Source organism: Lissotriton vulgaris, chromosome 3_1 (assembly GCF_964263255.1).
Source record: "Lissotriton vulgaris chromosome 3_1, aLisVul1.2, whole genome shotgun sequence".
NCBI lineage: Eukaryota > Metazoa > Chordata > Amphibia > Caudata > Salamandridae > Lissotriton > Lissotriton vulgaris.
The window spans coordinates 2,086,640,954-2,086,664,857 of NC_141689.1; the positions used below are offsets into that span (position 1 = coordinate 2,086,640,954).

Sequence of the window (23,904 nt, forward strand, 5' to 3'; positions counted from 1 at the left end):
TAAAAATTCCACACCAATTTATAAATATAGGAAATATGTGTATTAACAAATAGACACCAAAACAACAAAACTCCAATGTAGGGAACCGGAGATATATATTTTCAAAGATTAACCACTTTATCGTGCCTAAAAACCTATGGAGCCACTCTGGGACGTCTGGTTGCGCTTGACTGTGACAAAGTCAAAGTTTGAGGCTGACTGCGATGGAGCCCTGGTCAGATACACTAAGCAGGAGGCCCCAGTCAAAACGTTACCTTCACATTTAGAAACTTTACTGGAGCTTTTTCTTACAGCATCCCTCGACCCTCCACAGCGTGCCAGATTCAGAGAGAGTTTGCCTACTTGACTTTCTTTGAGGCCCTGGTAAAATCCTGTAAGTCTGCCACTCCGGAGCTTTCAGTGGGACGTACCTGAAATCCTAGTCGGGCCGTGGTAGAAGATAGTCAGCTTTACTCTCATTGTTGGGTTGGTCGCCTCATGAAGATTTTCGCAAAAGTTCTCCAAAGTTTTCCAAGCTTCAGGAGGTCCTTCCTGAAGGTCTCCTTGTACGTTCAAAGTGACCAATACACCAATCCAAAGGTCGGGAATCTCCTAGATGGTCTCTGGTGTGCCTGGACTACAATCCCCACAATGCACCTGGCCAAATCCTTAAAAGTCCACTGGACGAACTACAGGATGGGGACTGTTGGCGGGGATGATGCAGGTGGGCTCTTTTAACCTGTAGCTTGCGGGGAGTCGGTTCCTTAATCCTTCTTGAGCAAGGCACAGTCTCCAGGGCTGTAGTACACGATTGTACAGCAGGCTCAGTCATTCAGAGGGCAGGCCTTCGGGTGCAGATCCAAATTCCAGCAGGGCAGTCCTTCTTTTCCTTATAGTTTCAGGCTGCAGATCTGAGAGACTGTATAGCCCTCACATAATTATTCAGAGTTCTGGGGCAACAACCAGGGAGCCACCTCTGTCAAGTGAGATGCTGGGTGCCACCCAAAAGCATGAAAACTTCATCTTGTCCTACAAAGCACTGCACAACCAAAATCCAACATGGGTGATTTCTCTCCAGAGGAGTAAGAGCTAGCTAAACCAACCCACAGTGTGACTCATTTCCATTAGCTTTCCTCCACCTGACCTCTGCAAATTCCTGCCCTAAGCCTGCTATCTGCCTGGGACACAGGATGTAGGGGTAAGTACGTCTGGGGTTCCTTACTGATCTGCTCTATCTTTGATTTCAGTTTGGTTTTCCTCGCCCCCTCTACAGGACCCATCCTCCTCAGCTTCAGAGCTCTCTCCATCAGATAAACGCTGCTCTGGCCAGGCCACTTATCACCTAATCAGAGCTGCCTGGCTAGGCCTTTTAAGGCTGGCCAATCAGCAGAGACCACTAGAAAGCTGGATTTTGGATTACAGAATAGAAAGTTCTATAACTCCTCTTCTGTACTAGTTATGATAAATTCAGCAGTGACAAGTTGTTGACTCTAACAATACCAGTCTTTTTTGTCCTTGAATTATATTTTTCACTCCTTTCCTAGCAATAGTTACATCTAAATAAAATATTGCAATGTAGCCTATGGAGCCAATGTGGAAAAATGAAATCGGAAGTTTTAACTCACCAGGGCACATAAAACATCTTTTAAAAGATCCCTACTTATAGTTACATGCCCCTCTCATCCACCCCTGGGACACCTAGGTGAGACCTGGGGGGATCCTGATACTTAAATATAAGGTAGATTACCACTTATAAAGTGCCCATACCACCAAAGTCGAGTTTGCACACAATATACTGTTAAAGACAGTATGCACAGCCAGGCTGCCATTAAAATGACAGCGGGCACTCAAAAGTGCACACATGCAAGTGCAGAAAATCTGCTGGGACTCTAAACGTCCATACCCTATTACATAATAGGGACTTATAGGTAGTTTGAATCCCCAGCCACATTATATACTAGGGAGTTATAGGGTCTGTCAATAGCAATTGTGAGAATTTACTTTAAAAGACAGCTGTGAGGTGGGACTGCCTTTAAAAGGAGAGCAGGTACACAGAAGCGCACACATGCAAATGCAGGAAATCTGATTGGCCTTTAAATCTCCATGGCCCATTAAATACTAGGGACTTATGGGTAGATTTCACCCACTGGTCCTATTATCCTGGAGGAACCTATAGGGTCTGTCGTTGCCAATTGTAAGTGTACCCTATTACATGTATAATTTTACACATGCCACTGATCCTGGGCCTGGTTAGGACAGCCCAGTGTAAAGTCAGATTCAGTTACCACCAGTATAATTAAGAAAATAGAAGGCAGGTGAACAGGGCAAAAGGATGACTTTCTAACAGGCTCTAATGTTTAAAGGATGTTTACACTCTCACTTGCATGCTTAAGTTGTCTGCCCCAGATATGGATACTACGTATAATGTTATTTCTTCACACAGCTTACATCTTCTAATTGCTTACTATCACAGGAAGCCTTCTCCCACCACACTCCTAAGACATTGACCTACTCACGCTTGATTTCTCTTCTTTCTTTCATCAGAGTGACTCTCTTCTTACCTTCCATCCTTTGCATGCATTCTGTTTCTGTGTATAGACTCCTCTAAGTCTCATGCCTGTCTGCTAAATACTCCCTCGTAATTCTGCAATTGGCTGACCTTATTTCATAGATCACTACCTCTCCTCTGTAAAACTCTCCCCATGTAACCTAATTAACCAATCTTCACCAGCCTATTTCACCAAAAAATCATCTGAAATCACATTGCCTTCACTAACGATCACACCTAAATGGTATTATATAAGCTATCATAAAGTATCTGGAGTAAATGCATGCAATTATTTTCTTGAGAGCACGCGACTAATTGTAATAACCAACAATAGCCACTTGATTAACCACTAACCTGGAGTTCCAGAGTAGCATTTCAAAGCCACCTCAGGTGTAGTAAGTGCTATATAAATACAATTACAATTAAAAATTATACTTTATTGATGTGTAAGGATAACTTTAGCTGATTATCTAAGAGGATTCCTAGGTTTCTGGTAGATGTAACTTGAATTGGTGTTTCTCCAAGCTGTTCAGGTCCACCATAATGTGGACCATTATGACATTTGCTTGCCAATGTACAATCTAGTCACCCTAATATGAAATGTTTGTGTCTGACTGTACAATATATATTTTTCAATACTAACTTAAGAGTACCTCGGTCTCGATGGCAGATACGGTGCTTCCCGCTAGCGCGTAGATGCGTGATGCTCCTCCCCCTCATTGAGATGTCTGCCGAGCCCCAGGTGTGTGGAAACGACGAGCTAGGGCATTTCAGGTAGTTTTCCTCTCGTTCCTGACTTTTCCTTTATGGCATGATTCTTTCAAACTATGATCAGCTTGTTTCAAAGGAGAAAACTTTTCCCATGTATTTCTGAGCTCCCCAGCATCGCTTTGATCTTCCCATCTTGGCTCTTTCAAAGGAGAAAACTGAGGAGCGTGTTTGCAAGGCAGTGGTGGCTCAGATGGTGTCAGATAAGCCGGTGTTCCATCGTTTCAATCTCCCCATCTGGATGATCTCCCCTGTGCATCTGCTTTGACAGTGAAAGTGCATTTGCAAAAAAGAACTTTTTCCATGTATTTCCGAGCTCCCCAGCAAAGCCAAAAAAATGATCTTCATTGTTCACGTAGGGGGAGACCAAACCGATGGGGGAGAGCATCTGGCTCCTTTCTGTTCCTGGAGACCTCCCAGGCAGGTTTGCTGACTTTGCTGGTTTTAGGGGGCCCGTAGGGTCTCTTTCCACAAGACTAAAGTGGTTTCTTAACAGGATGCTAAGAAGGATTATATCGAGGCGAGACATAACAAAACATCAATTGTGAGTACAATGCAGAAATCTGGTGATGATTTTATTTAGGAAAGAGAACGGGATGAGAGTTAGAAAATTCTGATATACTGGTGTTCCGGCATGGACTTGTGGGGGGGGGGGGTTAACTCTCAAGGCATTTTTAGCAGACTTTTGGAAAAAATAAAAAAAGAGGGAGTAAAAAGAGGGAGAGAAGATGGTGTTACTCAGTGCTACTTGCCAAAAGTAACTGTCAAATTACTTTTAGGTGTGCTAAAGGCTGCATTAGGTGATCAGAAGTGATGAGGAAGCAGCACAAGCTGGCGGCTGCAGCAGAAAAAGCAGATGCCATAATTGCTGCTAAAAATAAAGCGCGCTCCGCGAAAGCTAAATTGAGTCAATCTAAAGGGAGTAATAAGCTACTGCATGCGGAGTCTTCTTTTAGCTCGCAAAGTTCTGGGATTGAGGATTCACCTTTAAAAGCAATAGGAATAGTGGTAACTGCAGAAACCGTTGTTAGAGATCAGAGTCATCAGGCAGGAATCTCTGATGCCCGGTTCAGCCAGGAGGTGAAAAATTCCAAAGAATTTCCTCTTTTCTCAAACACGATGGCACCTCTCACTGTCCCTACTAATTTGAGAAATTATGTTTCTTTGAAGGCTACAGTGCAGGAGACTCTGGGGGTATAGGGGTGGTAACTCTAGGCCTCTCGTTAGATGCTATCATTTCACCTCAAGGGATGGTTTCTTCGCCATTGATTCAAGTGCAGGATTCAGCTCCGAATGTCTTGATCTCAGCCTCTCATAATGGAGTAACATTGGAAGTGGCTACTGCAACCTCTCTCCCTCCGCCCCCCCCTCTCACTATCCAACTGGTCCAAATATTGTTCAAATCCAATCAAACGCTACTATAATGGTTCAGGACCCGGCTCGGGCTCAGGATCAGCTTGACAAGCAAGACAAACTAGACAAGCCAGACCAGCTCCCTTTGACAGAAAAATGAATGCTCTCAACTGGCTCAGGGTCCCAAATTCCTTCGGCAAGTATTTCAGATTCATCCATTGTCGTGGCCAACTTAGAGGAAAATGGACATCAGACAGAATTTCAAGCACCAGTGTTTTTAGTCCAGGAAGAGAAGGAAATCTCATGCCAGATGGACATTAAAATGATACTGAATATGATTCTGGAGGAAAGTGGAGACATGAAGAAAACTACTAGAGATTCAGTCCATACAGCAACGTCTGGAAAAAATAGAGGAAGCAGTTTCGAGCCTGCCGGGTCGTCTTGTTGAGGCGGAGTCCAGGATTTCCACCTGGAAGACCAAATGATTGGTGTTCTCCAACAAGTAGAATCAGTGACACGGGAAAAATTAATCATGGAGACTAAGATTGAGGAAGTTGAAATTTTTTCCCGACGTTCCAACCTTCGGATAGTTGATGTTCCCAAATGACTTGAAGGGGGTGACACTATCAAGTGGGTCAATCAATCAATCAATCATACCATTTGTATAGCGCGCTGCTCACCCGGAAGGGTCTCAAGGTGCTTAGGGGAGGGGTCCGCTACTGCTCGAACAGCCAGGTCTCGAGTTGTTTCCTGAAGGCGAGATGGTCCTGTGTCAGCTGGAGGTGGATGGGGAGGGAGTTCCATGCCTTGGCTGCCAGGTAGGAGAAGGATCTTCCTCCGGCGGTGGCTCTTCGGATGCGTGGTACGGCGGCGAGGGCGAGGCTTGTAGAACGTAGCTGACGGGTGGGCATGTAGAAGGTCAGGCGGTCGTTGAGGTACTTGGGGCCAGGTCGTGGAGAGACTTGTGTGCGTGGGTAAGGAGCCTGAACGTGATTCTTTTGCTGACGGAGAGCCAGTGCAGGTCCCTCAGGTGGCCGGAGATGTGGCTGCATCGGGGGATGTCCAGGATGAGTCGGGCGGAGGCGTTCTGTATGCGCTGGAGTCTTTTCTGTAGTTTGGCTGTGGTTCCCGCGTAGAGGGTGTTCCCGTAGTCCAGTCGGCTGGTGACGAGGGCCTGGGTGACCGTCTTCCTGGTTTCGGTCGGGATCCATCGGAAGATCTTTCGGAGCATACGCAGGGTGTTGAAGCACGATGAGGAGACGGCGTTGACTTGTCTGGTCATCGAGAGGGAGGAGTCCAGGGTGAAGCCCAGGTTGCGTGCATGGTGGGTTGGCTTGGGAGCGGTGCCCAGGGTGGGGGGCCACCAGGAGTGGGTGGAAACATTAATAAAAAAGGCTGTGATACCGGACTTCATGGGAGACCTAACTTTAACCAGGGCTCATCGGGTTCCTGCCCATCTTCCTCCAAATGATAAATTTCCTTGCACGATTCTTGCCAAATTTGCAGACAACCGTTTTAAGGAAAAAGTTCTATCTTCAGCAATTCAGGCGAGGCAATTTGAAATTGAAAATGAAAGAAGGTGTAGATTTTTTTCCGATATGTCAGTAATGGCTGCCAAAAGACGGAAAGAGTTTGTTAAGTTATTACATTTGTTTAAGGCTCATGGAGCACAAGCTTCGATTGCACAACAATCAAAGCTCTTGTTCATGGCAAATTTCATTTATTCACCTGTTTAGAAGATGCACAAGAGCTGCTCAAGACAATTTCTGCCGGAAATTAATGGCTTAATTATTTTTCTCATTAAGTCTGATTTGAAGACTTTAGGATTACCAGAATCTTCTGTCTTGAAGAATTTATTCTCAGGGGTTTTTCTGTTGTTAAGGGAGATCACGGGGGGCCACTTTGAGGTACAATATCAGGGCACCTGTATGTGTTCGGGGGTGGAGCATGTGGACAGCGGGAGTATCCACATTTCCTGTGGGGTGGAGGGTTTTTGGTTGAGGGTGGGTTACGGGGGTCTGAAAAAAATGAGTAGTTGCTATACAGAATTTGTGAGATGGTTGAGGAACTTAATGAAAAAAGAATTGCAGTATGTGGAGCTTTTCGGAAATATTTTTTTCCTTTTTTTTCATAAATGAGTCATTGTCAAATCCTTTCTGTAAATGTAAATGGCATTTTGAATAGACATACATACAGGGGATTGATTAGGTGGTTGCTTACTTTAAAACCTCAAATTATTTTTTTACAGGAAACTCATCTGAAATCAAATACCCCAAACTGTTATATCCCGGGAATGTTTTTTTTCGCTTCAGCGGGGGTTGCAATGCAGGGGGTGGCGATTTATTTTTCTTGTGAGTTCGACTGGGTGTTTCTCCAGGAAGAAAGAGATCCTCAAGGGAGGTGGATTTGGGTACAAGTGTCATTAAATAGCCAGATTCTGAATTGTGTTAATTATTACGGTCCAATATTTGATGATGAATCCACATTACGTTCGCTACATAATTTGCTATTAGGGGTCACAGGTCAAACTGTTTTGGGGGCGATTTTAATTACATTCAGGATTTGAAGTTAGATACTTCCAATAGAGGGAAAAAAAATTTGAAATCTAAAACAAAGAAACTCTTTGATGCATTGATAGATGATCTCCAATTAATTGATGCTTGGCGATTTTTAAATCGAACTGATCAGAAATATACTTGTTTTTCACCCCAACATCAAACTGCATTTCGCATAGATTATCTATTGCTATCACGCTCTTTGAGTTTCAGTGATGCCGACTTTGGCGCTAATGCCTTTTCTGATCACTCTTATGTGAAAGTATGTATAGAACTGGGTCTTGGCAGAATGGTCAGGTCCAAGTGGCAGATGGATCGGCTCCTTCTGCAGGACTCAGTGTGGATCAACGAATTCAGAGACTGGATAAAAGAATACTTCTCCATTAATGAAGGGACCGCCGATATGTTTTCAGTCGGGTGGGTTTTAAGGTGGCAGCTCGTGGGAGGATGATTGCTACCTCCGCCAAGAAAATAAGGGAATGCCTTGATAAGATATCACAACTTCAGCAGTTATTAACTAATGCTGCTAATCCGGCGGGATACATAAATCAAACTATGCTGGAACAGGCTAGGAAGGCTTTACGAGATTTCTTTGTTTTGGAGTAAATAAATAGCTCCCAGACTTTCTTACAGAAGGTGTATGAAGAGAGCCAAATGGTGGGTAAGATGCTTGCTTGGTCAACTCAGGCTCGACAAGATTCTGCTTGCATAGTTGAAATAATCAATCAATCAATCAATCATATCATTTGTAAAACGCACTACTCACCCATGAGGGTCTCAAGGCGCTGTGGTGGGGAATGCTGCTACTGCTCGAAAAGCCAGGTCTTGAGGAGTTTTCTGAAGGTCGGCAGGTTTTGGGTCTGCCGTAGGTCGACAGGGTCGGTGTTCCGGGTCTTTGCGGTGAGGTGGGAGAACAATCTGCCGCCTGAGGTCGCTCTTCAGAAGCGGGGGACTGATGCGAGGGCGAGGTCGGTGGAGCGGAGCTGGCGGGTGGGGGTGTAGAAGCTGAGTCGTCTGTTGAGGTACGTTGGTATGGTGTTGGTGCGTGGGTGAGGAGCTTGAAGGTTATCCTCTTGTTGACCGGGAGCCAGTGCAGGTCTCTCAGGTGGGGTGTGATGTGGGTGCGGCCAGAATTGTTGAGGATCAGGCGTGCAGAGGCGTCTGAATGCCTTGGAGCCATCTCATCAATTGAACACAGTGGTTACTGAAAGAGCGAAAATTTCTCGATTTTTTTTTATCATTTTCAACAGATCTATACCACTAATTATTCGGTTGATAAGGAGTTGATCGAGGGCTATTTTTACTCACTTCAAGTTCCCAAATTATCACATAATCTGGCGACAATGCTGCAAACGAAAATAACTGCAGTTGAGATAGAGGCAGTAATAAAATCTTTGGCAGGTGCTAAAGCTTGTGATGAGGATGGATTTCCTAGTGAATTATGTAAGTGTTTTATGAAGGAGCTAACCCCTTTTCTGGTTAAACTATTTGATTACATTAAAATGGATGGAGTAGTACCTCCGGAATTTAAAAAAGCGATAGTTGTCAGTTACGTGAAAAAAGACAAACTATCCAATAATTTGAATTCTTACCATCCTATCAGTTTATTGAATACTGATAATAAAATCTTTATGAAGATATGGGCTCTGCGTCTGACTCCTGCAGCGGAGGAAGTAATTCATGAGGATCAAACTGGGTTTATTGTGGGCCGAATGATGTCAACTAATACTCGCTTTTTGACTCAAGCTCTGGATTTTTTTAATGTACTATGATGGTAGACGCAGAAAAAGCCTTTGATTTAGTTAAATGGGATTCATTATTTTACACACTTTTTAGGTTTGGATTTCCATCATCTGTAATAACTATGTTTAAAAATATTTATCAGGGGGCACAGGCGCCGATTATAATTGATGGGGATCAAGCAGGCCTAATAAAGATAAATCGGGGAACTAGGCAAGGCTGCCCCTTATCACCTCTTTTGTTTACCTTTTTTATTGAACCCCTTGCGATTAGAGTACGCACGAATAGCAATATTAGAGCCCCTATTGAAGGGATGGCAAAACTAAAACTTTTTGCAGATGATGCAATTTTATATTTAGATCCTGAAAAATTAAATATCCAGTCTACTATGGTGGAATTTCAGAAATTTGAGTAAATAGGGGGTTATAAAATAAATCCTTCTAAAACAGAAATTTTAATGTTAAATTCTGGGTTGGGGTTGTCTTCCAGATTAATTAAAACACGAGGAAATGTACACAGAGCCCATCAGATATTTGGGGATATATGTCACAGTTTATCATAGGGACTTATTTAAGAATAATTATGATATCACAAGCATCAAGATCCAAAATCTCCTGAAAAATTGGTCCAATCTTCCCCTGACATTGATAGGACGAGTGGCACTAATCAAGATGTCTATTTTACCGCTTTTGAATTTCTTGTTTACAAATATCCCGGTTAAAGTTAATGTTCGTTTTTTTAAGCAAATTGATGCTATGATTGGAACTTTTGTGTGGAATAAAAAGATTTCTAGAGTGAGGCTCACGATTTTGCAATTAGATACTAAGCTTGGTGGGCTTGCACTCCCGAATATTCGATTATATTATGAAGCAGCAATATTTGACTATCTAGCATGTCTGTTGTCCACACCTTATCAGATGGATAATTTTTTTATCAGCAAAATGATCCAGGAAGCCAAATCTCAACTCCCGGCCTTTTTAAAGACTACGAAATTTCCCCAAAAAACTCGATATAAGACATTGGTAGAATTTTCATATCATTTACGTATGCTTTTTAGGAAAAAAGATTGCTCTGTTTTGTTTGCGTTAAAATTAACCGAGTGTCGCGATTTAGGATTATATATCCACTCTGCTCAATTAAAAAAATGGAATGACTCCGGTTTAGGGGTTCTGAGTCAGCTAGGCATCCATGGCAGGGTGATTACTTGGCAGGAAGCTCAAGCTAGATGTACGGGCCGAATAAAATTTCCTTTTTTGAATTTCTTCAAATTATTACCTTTTTAAAAAAGTATAATTTTACTTCTTGCATTCCTCCTGGTAAAATTGCTTCCGCATTATACGTTGCAAGATTAACTGGAGTGGGTAATTGGTACCGTTTACTAAACCAGCAGGATGAATCTCCTTTGGTACGAAAGATGTTGGAAAAAGTTGAGGTGCATACACAATGTGTTTTTTCGTATCAGGATTGGCAAAAGATCTCGTCTTCAGGTAACAAGGTTCTGAGAGCAGCTAACTATAAAAGGATGGCATTTTTTGCTAATTGGATGGTTTATTACACTCCAGAAGCACTAAATAAAATTTCTCCAGAAGTGTGGGATTGCTGTTTTCGCTGCAGAATTTTGGCAGCAGGAGGATGGCAAGATATTTTTTTTAACCCTGGGCGAAGAACTACGCTCCGTTCGCGGAGTTTGCGGAGTTTCGGCAACTCCGCGCTCCGCGGAGAACGCAAAGTTGTTGAATACTCCGCAAACTGCTGCGTAGCGTAGTTCTCGCGCGCTCAATAGCATTTTCGCGTACGCGAGGATGCTTGTTGGTAAGATCGAGTTGCCGAACATGCAGAAACTGCAATCTTGCACAGAATAACTCGCGAACACGTTAGTAGTGACCGGAAATAAGGGGACGCGAGCGGGCGGGACAAACCTCATGGGTAACTTCGCGCGCTACACATCCAGAGCATGCAGGCAATCAATCAATCAATCAATCAGGATATTTGTATAGCGTGCTACTCAACCAGAGGGTCTCAAGGCACTTGGGGGAGGGGGGTCCGCTACTGCTCGAACAGCCATGTCTTGAGTTGCTTCCTGAAGCAGAGGTGGTCTTGGGTGAGGCAGAGGTGGATGGGGAGGGAGTTCCAAGTCTTGGCTGCCAGGTAGGAGAAGGATCTTCCTCCCATGGTGGATCTTCGGATGCGTGGCACGGCGGCGAGGGCGTGGCTGGTCGATCGTAGCTGGCGGGTGGGAGTGTAGAAGGTCAGGCGGTTGTTGAGGTACCTGGGGCCCAGGTCGTGGAGGGCCTTGTGTGCGTGGGTGAGGAGTTGGAACGTGATTCTCTTGCTGACAAGGAGCCAGTGAAGGTCTCTCAGGTGTCCGGAGATGTGGCTGTGTCGGGGGATGTCCAAGATGAGTCGTGCGGAGGCGTTCTGGATGTGTTAGAGTCTTTTCTGGAGTTTGGCTGTGGTTCCGGTATAGAGGGTGTTTCCGTAGTCCATTCGGCTGATGAAGAGTGCCGGTGTGACCGTCTTCCTGGTTTCGGTGGCGAGCCATGGGAAGATCTTTCGGAGCATGCGTAGGATGTTGAAGCATGATGATGAGACGGCGTTGACTTGTCTGGTCATCGAGAGGGAGGAGTCCAGGATGAAGCCCAGGTTGCGTGCGTGGTCCGCTGGTTTGGGTGCGCTGCCCAGTGCAGGGGGCCACCAGGAGTCGTCCCAGGCAGAGGGTGATGATCCAAGGATGAGGACTTCCGTCTTGTCTGAGTTCAGTTTCAGGCGGCTGTTCCTCATCCACTCGACTACGTCTTTCATCCCTTCGTGTAGGTTGGTTCTGGCAGTTCCTGGGTCGTTGGTGAGGGAGAGGATCAGCTGGGTGTCGTCGGCGTAGGAGATGATGTTGAGGTTGTGTTGGTGTACAATGGCTGCGAGGGGGCTCATGTAGACGTTGAAGAGGGTGGGGCTGAGTGATGATCCTTGTGGTACGCCGCATATGACTTCGGTGGCCTTGGATCTGTACGGGGGGAGGCGGACTCTCTGGGTTCTTCCGGTAAGGAACGAGATGATCCACTCCAGTGCCTTCTCTTGGATTCCGATGTTGCTGAGGCGCTGCACTAGGGTGCGGTGGCAGACCGTATCGAATGCTGCGGAGAGGTCCAGGAGGATGAGGGCCGCTGTTTCCCAGTTGTCAAGCAGGGCTCGGATGTCGTCAGTGGCTGCGATGAGGGCGGTCTCGGTGCTGTGGTTGGTGCGGAAGCCGGACTGCGAGTGGTTGAGGCTGGTTGGGCGAGCGCAATTGGTGATCCACTGTGTGAGGTTGTTGGCTGCTTGGTTGGGGTCCGTTGAGCTGGCGGGTGGGTTCTGGCTCAGTGAAGTGGTGAGCTGGTCGGTGGTGATCTTGTTCCAGTTTCTGCGGGGAACCTGTTGCGGGTGGTGGTGAGTCGTGGTCTTTCTGAAGCTGAAGTGGACGCAGCTGTGGTCTGTCCAGTGGAGCCCGGTGGAGTGGCTGAAGGAGATGTACTTGCTGGAGGAGAAGACTGGGTCAAGCGTGGAAAGGGGCGACCATTCGGGCCCCCCGAACGTATGGTGGAGTACCTCGATCCCCCCGGGAAGCCATCTTGGGCGGGAGGCGAGTCTCGGCTGGTATGCCCGAAGCGGCGTAGCCGGGGCGCGCCTTTTCCCGCCCTAGAGTGGGCTGGCCTAGACACCGACGCGGCCGGCCACGCCCTCGGAGGCAGGCGGGGGCGGGTTCACGCCCACCCTGAAGACGGATAAAAGGAGCGGAAGCCAAGAAAGCATCCTCTTGTTCCTGTGCTCTGAAGCTGCACCTCCCCGCTGCACGTGAGCTCGAGACGGAACGAAGAGCCAATTTTGAGCGTTGTAATATTTCTTTTGTCTTACAGATATCCCGTCTGAGAATGCCCAAGAAAGTCGGAAAGCGGGTCGGTACCGAGGAGATGCTCCGCATACTCATGAAGGAGATAGCCGATCTGAAGAAAAAGGTTGAGGCTAAGGACGGGGAGGGAGGACCGAAACGGCCTTTGCAGGGAATAATCCCCGGTGGAAAAAGCAAGAGGCCCAGGAGGGGAGCACTTGGGGGAGAGACCCCGGTTCCCGAAACCCCACGAGAGGAGCCAACCCCGGTGCCGAAAGAGGGGAATCCAATCCCTGTGGTGGTCACCCCCGTGAACAGGGAGGATATGCCCCCCGAGTTAGCGGCACAATTGGCAGCGTGATTGGGAAACGATAGCGAGGGCGCCACGGCTGACGACGCCCGGGCAGTAATGAGGCAACTGCGGGAATGTAGGGAGGCTGCGAAGGCAACATCTTCTGTTCCCCCGCAGGTTCCGGCGGCTGGAAGTACAGTAGGCCCAAGTTCGGCGACAAGCGCGGGGTCTACTTCAGGTAAGCGGCCATTGCCGATTGCGGGGGAGGGGTCTGTACCTTCTCGAAAGGAGAAGATTGCCCAGCACGTCCCACAAGAAATCAAGGAATTGATTTGGGCGGATAAATATGTAAACATGTTTTCATTGCTTACCGACCATTACGAGATCGAGCATGTGAAGAGTCAAAAGGAGCTCATGCATCCGAGTGTTTGGCGCGCAAAAATGGCCGCCTTTAAGGTCGACGAGACCATTGGTACTTGGGGCAGAGCGTGGGGCATTTTTACTTCCATCATGGGTGTGCGCAGGCCCGAGTTGTTGACCGAGTTACCCATTTATCAGTCGCGTATTATGGAGTATTCTGTGGCATATGGGGGCAATCAGTGGTTCTGCTATGACAATCTGTTTAGAAAAGCTAAAGAACACAACCCATTGTTGTCTTGGGATTGTTACGACTCCGTGTCATGGCAAAAAATGGAGAGTACAGGGATGTTGAAGGTGCCATTGGTAGGGAGTAACGGGGGGGAATCTTCCCGCCAAAACTCTGGGACACCCTTTCGGACGGGTGCAGGTAACGAGTACCACTCGAAGCCGAGTGGCAACACAGGTAAAAGGGGGATCTGTTGGAATTTTAACAGAGGGAAATGTACTAGGCCCCAGGGGTCATGCAAATTCAGACATGAGTGTGGGGGGTGATAACGGTGGTAAGGGAGGCGCCAAACAGGTCTAATATAGTCCGAGGGGCGCCTTTACCGACTCCGATTGATACCATGGCAATGATTCCTTGGCTCAGCGAATACCCGGACCATGCTTCCGCTGGGGTGTTACGGAACGGGTTTTCATATGGTTTCCGCATCCCAGTGGGGGATTTTCAGGGGGTACCAGACTGTAAGAATCAAATGTCGGTCTTACAGCACACGGCGGTGGTGCAGGTAAAGATTGGGAAAGAGGTGACTCGAGGTCGTGTCGCCGGTCCATTCGATCTGCCACCGGTTGCTAACTTTGTTTGTTCTCCTCTAGGGGTGGTCCCCAAGAAGGACCCGGGTGAGTTTCGGCTGATACATAATTTGTCAGCCCCACGTGGTCTTTCCGTGAATGACGCGATAGACCCGGAAGTGTGTTCGGTGCGGTACGCATCTTTCGATGAGGCCGTTGCCATGTTGAATCGCCTGGGGCCCGGGACGCTGATGGCAAAATCGGACATCGAGTCAGCGTTCCGGTTGCTCCCGGTACACCCAGACGATCAGCGTCTCCTTGGTTTTCAGTTTCAGGGTCGCTATTACATGGATAGATGTATGCCAATGGGATGCTCGATTTCATGTGCCTATTTCGAGAAGTTCAGTTGTTTTCTGCAGTGGGTATTCACAAGGAAGACAGGTTTTCAACATGTTATGCACTATCTCGATGACTTTCTGTTTTTGGGGGCAGCCGGGGATTCTGAGTGTGGACAGGCTTTACATGAATTCTGTGTCCTAATGAATCAATTCGGTGTGCCATTGGCGCCAGGTAAGACTGTGGGTCCCTCGACCTTGATCGAGTTTCTGGGGATCGAGCTCGACTCGGTGGAAGGTTGTTTTCGATTACCCAAGGAAAAAGTGTTAAAATTCAGGTTATCCCTTGAGACATGTATTCGTGCAACGAAAGTAAACCTGCATCAATTGCAACAGGTGGTGGGTCAGTTGAATTTTGCCCTAAGAGTAATACCGATGGCGCGCCCCTTTTCCCGCTCGATTGCACAATCCATGGTCGGCTTGAAGGAAGGACATCATTGCACGAGACTCTCTGCAGAGGTTCGCCAGGACATGCGCATTTGGATTGCATTCCTGGCGGATTTCAATGGTCGAATTGTCTGGAACAAACCAGCGGTGTCTTCCGAGGAGTTGGGGCTTTGGACAGATTCGGCGGGGAGTATGGGTTTTGGCGCCATATTGGGTACACAATGGTCGGCTCAAAAATGGCCGTCATGGTGGCATGAGTGCGGGTTGACGAGTAACATTGCTTTTCTCGAACTGTTCCCTATTCTGGTGGCTTTGAAAACATGGCCTGAAGGGTTTAGGGATCACTCTGTGGTGTTCTGGTCTGATAACATGACCGTGGTTGAGTGTATCAATAGTCAGGCAGCACGATGCAAATTGATTCTGAGACTGCTCAAGGAAATTGTGTTGTTATGCATGCAACTGAATGTACTGTTTAGGGCGCGACACGTGCCGGGGGTAATGAACCAAGCGGCTGATGCGCTTTCTCGTTTCCGTATGCAGGCCTTCTGGGGTTTTCTGCCCACAGCGGACCCGGTGGCGGCACCCTTTCCCGAAGCTCTCTGGTCTCTCGGTGCCCCGAACTACAAAACCTCGTGGGAGAGAGTTTAGCACCCAGGACGAGGAAGGCATATGAAGGGGCGTTCCGTTCCTATTGGGCCTTTTTGGGTACTGCTGGGGGGGAGCTTTGGGGTCAGGAAGAGTTTGTAGTGAGATTCCTGCTCTCTTTACATCAGGCAGGCAAGTCAGTAGCTACGGCCCAGAGGCATCGGGCCGCCATTTCCTTTATGGCAAGGGCTCATGGGATCCAGGACCCGACAGCGTCTTTCGTTGTGCAGAAAGCGCTACGTGGGTGGCAACGCCTTGAGGGTCGCAGAGTAGACGATAGGCACCCGATAGGTCTGGATAGGTTGACCCTGTTATTGTCCGCACTACCGGCAACGTGTTCATCCCAGTACGAAGCAGTGTTGTTCCGAGCCGCATTTGCACTAGCATTCCATGGGGCTATGCGGGTAAGCGAATTAGTGGCAAAGAACAAGCAGGATACGATGGGGGGACTGTGCCGGGAACACATTCAGGTCAGGGAGGAGACGATGACGGTCTCGTTTGTTAGGTCCAAATCCGACCAGGGTGCAATCGGGGACTGCGTAATCATTCAGAGGATCCCCGGGTCTTCCATGTGCCCTGTTGTGTGCGTAGAGGAATATTTAGCGCAGAGGGTGGCGGCATGGGGGGGACCTTGTTGAGACACGCTGACGCCACCCCACTGACGAGGTTTCAGTTCCGGAGGGTGCTTGCGATGTCTATTTCGGCCGCGGGCTTGAACCCCGGCGAGTTCGGGACCCATTCCTTTCGGATAGGGGCTGCTACTGAGGCGACAGCCAGGGGTCTGAGTGTGGAGCAAGTAAAACGTGTGGGGCGTTGGTCCTCTGACTGTTATAAAAGGTATGTGCGGTTGCACATGTTGTGAAGCTGTAATGATATACTCACGCTTCTTGTCTCTGTTTGATTTTCAGTTACGCAAGCTTACGAAGCAGGGCGGACTGTACAGTCGACCCGACTCCTGGGGACCAGCGGTCAGAAATCACCGTCTGCAAATAAGGAGGTGTGGGTCGTGGGCCACTCATATGTGAGGCGTGCCGCGGACGTATTCAAAGCAGGTGATATGAGTCACGTGGCTGGGGAATACGGGTGCAGGGTGTCCTTCTACGGTAAGGGCGGGCTCTGTATTGACCAGTTTCAATTCTTTTTTGAGGGTTTGTTAGAGCGGATGAGGTCACCGCCGTCTATAATCATAGTCCATCTTGGGGGTAACGATCTGGTGGCCACTGGTAGACGACTTCTTCTTGAGGCAATGCTTTCCACAGTAAGTTGGTTGGCAAGAAGAGTTCCAGGGTGCACAATTGCATGGTCCCATATGATCCCACGGAAAGTGTGGCGGGGGGCTATTTCGGTTTCTGCACTGAATCATTCAGTTAGGAAGATAAATAACAAAGTGAGTAGATTGTTTCGTTCAAATACACTGCATTCTGTTTCGCATGGTTGTATCAAGGGGGACAGTATGTATTTGGGGGACGGTGTTCATTTGTCCCGGGTGGGGAACGAGTTACTCATAGGAGACTTCATAGCCTGGTTAAAGGGTATACAGCATGACCTTTAGGTAGGAGTGTTTTGTGGGGGGTCCGGATAGCCGGTCAACTATCCGGCCTGTGGCGGTAAGGTCATGATCGGTGAGCAGTAATTCGAAGATCCCTATGAGGGGGCGTCACCCATTACGGATGGGAGCGCGCGGGGGAGGTGGCCAATTGGCCCCTCAACGGGGAGGCGGTCCTGTCTAAGGAGAGGCCGCCGGAAGGAAAGGAAAGGTGGTCAAGGCCCCTTCCTGGATAGGAGGGGCTACGGCCCCTCCTGGGGAATTTCCCGGGGCCAGGACATCTGCGACGGCAGATGGGTAAGTTGTGTGGGGTGCGGGAGGGGGTTTACGCTACCTTTTAGACACCTCACACGAGTCCTCGAACGACCGTTAAATGGCGTCGAGTTTATTGGGGCCCCCGTCAAGTACAAAGGGAAATTGGTAGATGCACTTGAGGTACGCCTCTGTGCGGTCACTCCTCTCACAAGTGAGGGTGGTATTTCTGGTTTAGGGATCTGACACCGGTTACGACCTTGCCGTTGGCCCTTAACGTTAGGATGTACAATTTCAAGTCAAATGTTTTGTAGGATGTTAGTTCGGCTAGGAGAACCTTTGTATTAGAGATCTGTTAAGGTTAGCCAAACATCGTAATGTGGAAATGAAATTGTACATAATATGAAACTGTTATTTTAATGTTTTGATTTTGTTTCATATTTTAATAAATACGGCCGGGAAGGGTGACTCCCTTCCCGCCTTCCAAAAGTTCAAGAACGGTTTTCGGTTTCCCAATTCTTGGGGATTGTGTTGAGAGGGGGTGGCGGGTATCTCAGCCATATGGAAAGGGGCGACCATTCGGGCCCCCCGAACGTATGGTGGAGTACCTCGATCCCCCCGGGAAGCCATCTTGGGCGGGAGGCGAGTCTCGGCTGGTATGCCCGAAGCGGCGTAGCCGGGGCGCGCCTTTTCCCGCCCTAGAGTGGGCTGGCCTAGACACCGACGCGGCCGGCCACGCCCTCGGAGGCAGGCGGGGGCGGGTTCACGCCCACCCTGAAGACGGATAAAAGGAGCGGAAGCCAAGAAAGCATCCTCTTGTTCCTGTGCTCTGAAGCTGCACCTCCCCGCTGCACGTGAGCTCGAGACGGAACGAAGAGCCAATTTTGACCCACCCACCAGCCCCTGAGGACAGCGATTCGTTGTGAATACAGTTGATATAGTATCTTTTGTTTTCTCTGTTTTCTTACAGGTTGTGATGATATCGTGAAATTTCTTAAGATGCAATAAAGATTGGTTATTTTCAGTATGTTTTGCAAATAAAGTTTTGGATCAAGGATTGAGCAGTATTCACGCTTGGTAATAAGTGATGTTTGCTTTGTAATCTTAGTAACTTAGTTAGACTTGTCGTATTTATTTTTGGTCGGGCGGTAAGGTCATGATCGGTGAGCAGTAATTCGAAGATCCCTATGAGGGGGCGTCACCCATTACGGATGGGAGCGCGCGGGGGAGGTGGCCAATTGGCCCCTCAACGGGGAGGCGGTCCTGTCTAAGGAGAGGCCGCCGGAAGGAAAGGAAAGGTGGTCAAGGCCCCTTCCTGGATAGGAGGGGCTACGGCCCCTCCTGGGGAATTTCCCGGGGCCAGGACATCTGCGACGGCAGATGGGTAAGTTGTGTGGGGTGCGGGAGGGGGTTTACGCTACCTTTTAGACACCTCACACGAGTCCTCGAACGACCGTTAAATGGCGTCGAGTTTATTGGGGCCCCCGTCAAGTACAAAGGGAAATTGGTAGATGCACTTGAGGTACGCCTCTGTGCGGTCACTCCTCTCACAAGTGAGGGTGGTATTTCTGGTTTAGGGATCTGACACCGGTTACGACCTTGCCGTTGGCCCTTAACGTTAGGATGTACAATTTCAAGTCAAATGTTTTGTAGGATGTTAGTTCGGCTAGGAGAACCTTTGTATTAGAGATCTGTTAAGGTTAGCCAAACATCGTAATGTGGAAATGAAATTGTACATAATATGAAACTGTTATTTTAATGTTTTGATTTTGTTTCATATTTTAATAAATACGGCCGGGAAGGGTGACTCCCTTCCCGCCTTCCAAAAGTGCAAGAACGGTTTCCGGTTTCCCAATTCTTGGGGATTGTGTTGAGAGGGGGTGGCGGGTATCTCAGCCATATGTGTCCGGCGTAGTGGGTGGGGGTGTTCACCAGTTGCATGAGTCCGAGGTTGGCGAGGTTGTCCAGGTGGTGGTGTTGGTTGTCGTTGTTGTTCTCCAGGTGGAAGTTGAGGTCCCCTAGGAGGATGTAGTCAACAGAGGCGAGGGCGTGCGGGCTGATGAAGTCTGCGATGTCTTCGCTGAATTGTGCGCGAGGTCCTGGGGGTCTGTAGATGAAGGTGCCTCTGAGTGTGGTCTTGGGGTCGGTGTGTATCTGGAAGTGAAGATGTTAAGCGGCTGTGAGGGTGTCGTCTGAGTTGGTCGTGATGCGGATGGTGTTCTTGTGGACGATGGCGATGCCTCCTCCTGTCTCGTTGACGCGGTCTCTCCGGGTGATCTTGTAACCGTCCGGGATGGTGACGGCGATGTCGGGCGCTGAGGAGGCGTTCATCCATGTTTCCGTGAGGAAGGCGACGTCTGGAGATGTGGTGTTGAGCAGGTTCCAGAGTTCCACGGCGCTCCCGAAGACGAAAAATGGCTTGCGAACTGGTCAATCAAGCTACTACGCATGCTCGCGGAGCTATGCGTAGTTCGCGGAGTGCAAGTGCATCTTCGCGAAGCTCGCGGAGTGCGGCTACGCGAACTACGCCCAGGCTTAATTTTTTTCTCTTGTCCTAAGCTTCAAGTTTTTTGGGAACAAATATTTGTGTATTTTAGTACCGTGATAAGGAAAACTTATAAACCTTCTCTAGAAGCAGTTATGTTTGGTATAGGTAGCAAGGAGGTGATACTTTCTGAATCTCAGGGGCGCTTTCTTGCCATTGTGATGTTAGTTGCTCGTTCATTGTTCTTACAAACCTGGAGATCAATGATAACACCTACGTTTGGGAAATGGATGAATAAAATTAACGTACAAAGTTTTTTGAAGAGGCTTATGCTAAGCGGGTGGGGGCAACAAAGAAATTTGCAAGGGCCTGGGATCATTTTTGCTGACTGATTAATTTTTGTTTGCCTTATGTGTTTAATTAAGATGGGAAGTGCTTTCAATGTAAAATATTTTGTTTCTCTTTGTTTTTTCTTACAATGTGTAAATACTAGAAGTTTCCTGATGGTATGGCTCAATAAAAAAAAAAACTTAAGTGCACCTCAGAAAACAGTATACACATTTCAACCTATAGTCTAACCATTTAAGGAAGCATTAAGTAACATGGTTTCAAAGAATCCTTAAAACTATGCATGCCTTGTTTTTTTCTACAGTAAACTGTAAATGTATCAACTATAATCATTTAGTGTTTATTTTATTGTATTTAAAAAAGTATAAGTGCAAAAATACCAGTCAGGATGTCATGGCGCAAGATTCAAGGAAACATTTCTACACTAGATTAATCCTACTTATACAGTAACCGTGCGATGATTTTTAGGGCAGAAGCCTAGGCTTAATCCAGAGTCAATTGCTATTCACTATCAGGACATATTTCTTCAGGTGTTTTATAAAAAGATGGTATTATTCTTTATCTTTCAGCCATAATAACAAATCAGAGTCAGGCTGGCCTGTGCGACGTGTACACGTCTGATGTTCTGCTTTTTCTTCAATGTGGTTTTTTTCCTTCTCTCCTCTTACAGATCAGCGAAGGAGCCGAATGTGTTTTCATCCCCAGAAAGCTCTTTCTAGCATCGGCTCCGGCCCCCTCCAGGCGGATGGCACAGGAGCTCGTGAACACCTACCCCACGGAGAGCATGATTAGGGCGAGCTACAGCAAGCAGCAGGCGTGGGTCTCCTACAAGGCCAGACTTGTCGGACAGCAACTTGCAGGAAGGGCCCGGCCGCTCTCTGCTCAAGCTTCATTTTAAAGATGATTTTGATCTTTAGATTTACGTATTTAATACAGCTTTTACATTTTCACATTTTTCTTTGATATATATCTGGGGTATATATACCTTATAGGAGTGGGGCCTAGCTGCAGTCCTAGCGATCACACAGATAAGTGTGCTGGAGGCTGCTAATGAGCAGGGTGCAAACCAAAATTCCGGCGAGTGCTTTCATCAGCAACAATTACAGGTTGAACAATCTGTTTTAAGCTGCAATCATTTTTAATAAGTTCTTTTCCATTTTTCGAGTTCAATGGATTACATTTTTTTTTTTTTTTGATAAAAAAGCTTATTTATTTTCAACGTCTGCAGCAGCGTTCAGATTTGCAGGGTTAGGATGCATGAGTCTTACGAACACATTTACAACTCAGCTTGTACTATTTTATGTTTTGGAGTATGGACACATTCCCTTTCCAGGGACGAAATAATGAATGATGATTCAAGAATCGAGTTCTGGCTGTGGATGCCACATGCTTATTCACATACCATCACATGCCCTTACTTGCAATTTCCTGCATCCAGGAAAACATTGCAGGTTTGCATCCCCCTGCAAGAGGCTGCAGTGCTCGTTGCTGTAAGCGAGGCGCAGTGATTGTAACCAATGTATGCATTAGCACGGGAGCATGAGAGTGGACAGCAGCCATGATCGACGCTTTACTTTTCCCAGATCTCCTGCAACCTTTTGCTCGTCCCTCTGTGCTTCGGATGAGGGTGAACTCTCAACAACCAAAAATCGAAGACAGTTTTAAGTTGCTTGTGGAGATGCTGGATATTCAGGCTGAATGGATTGCTTTAAGTAGAATGAGGTCATCCAAAGCATTGGTCCATATCCATTTGTACCATTTTTGCTGATAGAGACTTGGAGATCTTTTCAGTGTGCCATGGTACTGAGTGTTTAATTTGGGATGATTTGAAGATCTTTTTCATCTTAAGCAGTATGTTGACAACTAATGTGGGCAAGTTACATTTTGGGAGGCTTAGTGAGTTCCTCTTGGGAACGTATTTCGATGAGCTGTAAGTTTGTTTTTACCGTGCTCATGTTGTGGGAGCTGTCTAGAACATTGGGCACAGATATTAATGTACATACAGAATGGACTACAAGAAAGAGAAGGCTGACACAAGGGCAAAGGGTGTAGTTGGCGAGGGACAGGGGTACGGCAGAGAAGAATAGATAGGAGGAGGCAATAGCAAATAAGTGCATGGGAGGTTGGACACAGTAGTCTTGCACAGTGAGGTAAAAATGGAACCAATAGAAGCTTGAGGGAAGAAAGGTGAGAAAGGAATGACAGCTTCACACAGGGAAACGTATGTATAGATGAGAGAGACCCTGGAATCCTTAGAAGAAAGAGTGGTGATACAGGATTCATTAAAAAAACGCCTGAGATCACACCAGAGGTCAGTGCAACTAATAGGACACATTGTCCATGTGAACACTCTTCGAAAGTTCTAGCTTCCCTATGAACTTGTTGCAGCAACACAGAGAGGAAACAGACGCAGGTGTGGCACTATGTCTGAAATGTGTGCAGTAGCCACGTATCCCACCACTACAAGCAGTGACTCTAAATGATAGGTGTAACACAACCCAAAGATGACTCGTGCAGAGGTGAGGCAAGATGTGCCTTCAGGGTTGCAGCAGCCTTCCATACCAACACCTGAATGAGCTTCATCACAGTGCCTAATCATAACCTCTTCCCGAATTGATATACACCTTACCAGTCTGGGAGGATGGCACTACCCCAACATGACAGGACATTGGTCCTCTGTTCTTGTTAGTGCATACTGCCCTGGCATATGTTGTGCTGAGAAGCAAGCAAGTAAGCAGCCGCAGCCTGGTTCAACAGAACCTGGAGCGGAGAGGGATGACTAGCAAGGGTTTATTTGAATGCCTAGATTCAATCTACCCTGTGCAATTTTGTCTCACAAGGACTACTGATGGATGTGGCAACTTCTTACCCGCCCAGGGCCGGCTTTAGTGTTGGTGGCGCCCAGTGCCACAATCTTTGTTGGCACCCCCTCCACACAACCTTTTGTTCCTACCTTAAACTCATGTAGTAAAACAGTTCTGATTTCATTCTTATTTGTGGGCTCAGATGAATGCTGTTCTGAGCACATAACATTTAAAAAATAGTATGTATTGTATTCCTTAAAATAGGGAAAAAAATCTTGAGGCACACAGTGCAAGGGAGAAAGAGTAGAATATAGAGTAGCAGAGTCAATAAGCGCACTCTGCTGCAAGGCATTGTGTGGCACAAAGTGACAGGTGCAAGACTCTGTGAAATACAGCCAAGTAAGTACACGCTGCTTGGAACAGTGAGACTTTGAAAACAAAATGCAAGAAATTGACATTTCGAGCGTAGAAGACCCAAAGTGTAAGTGTTAAAAGCCTAGGTCCTTGAGAAAAGAACTAGAACGAGCTGGAGACTCGAACTTGGTTTTTCAGGCCCTAAAGTCGGCAACTCTGTTAGGCCATATCTACTATACTGGCCACTCAGATTTGTCAAATGGCTAAACTGTATCATATCGACAGCTGTGTCAAATATGCCAGAACAGACTGTACACACCAGGGAAGCAGAATAAACAGATCAGTATGTACACACTGTACACACAGGAGGAGCCATCTAAAGAGAGACCAGTTGACTGTACACACCACCACAGCTGTGTAAAAAGCAGTCCGCATGTAT

At 47.2% G+C, this 23,904-nt stretch overlaps 1 protein-coding gene across 1 annotated transcript in view; it reads left to right on the forward strand.

Moving 5' to 3' along the window:
* Positions 1–21,325, forward strand: part of LOC147728838 (uncharacterized) — a 1,063,528-nt gene extending 1,042,203 nt beyond the window's left edge. The window contains exon 17 of the mRNA XM_086963349.1: positions 20,978–21,325. Within this exon, the coding sequence (XP_086819475.1) occupies positions 20,978–21,205 (228 nt within the window). The 3' untranslated portion in view covers positions 21,206–21,325. The remainder of the gene's footprint in view (positions 1–20,977) is intronic.
* The last annotated feature ends 2,579 nt before the right edge of the window (positions 21,326–23,904 follow it).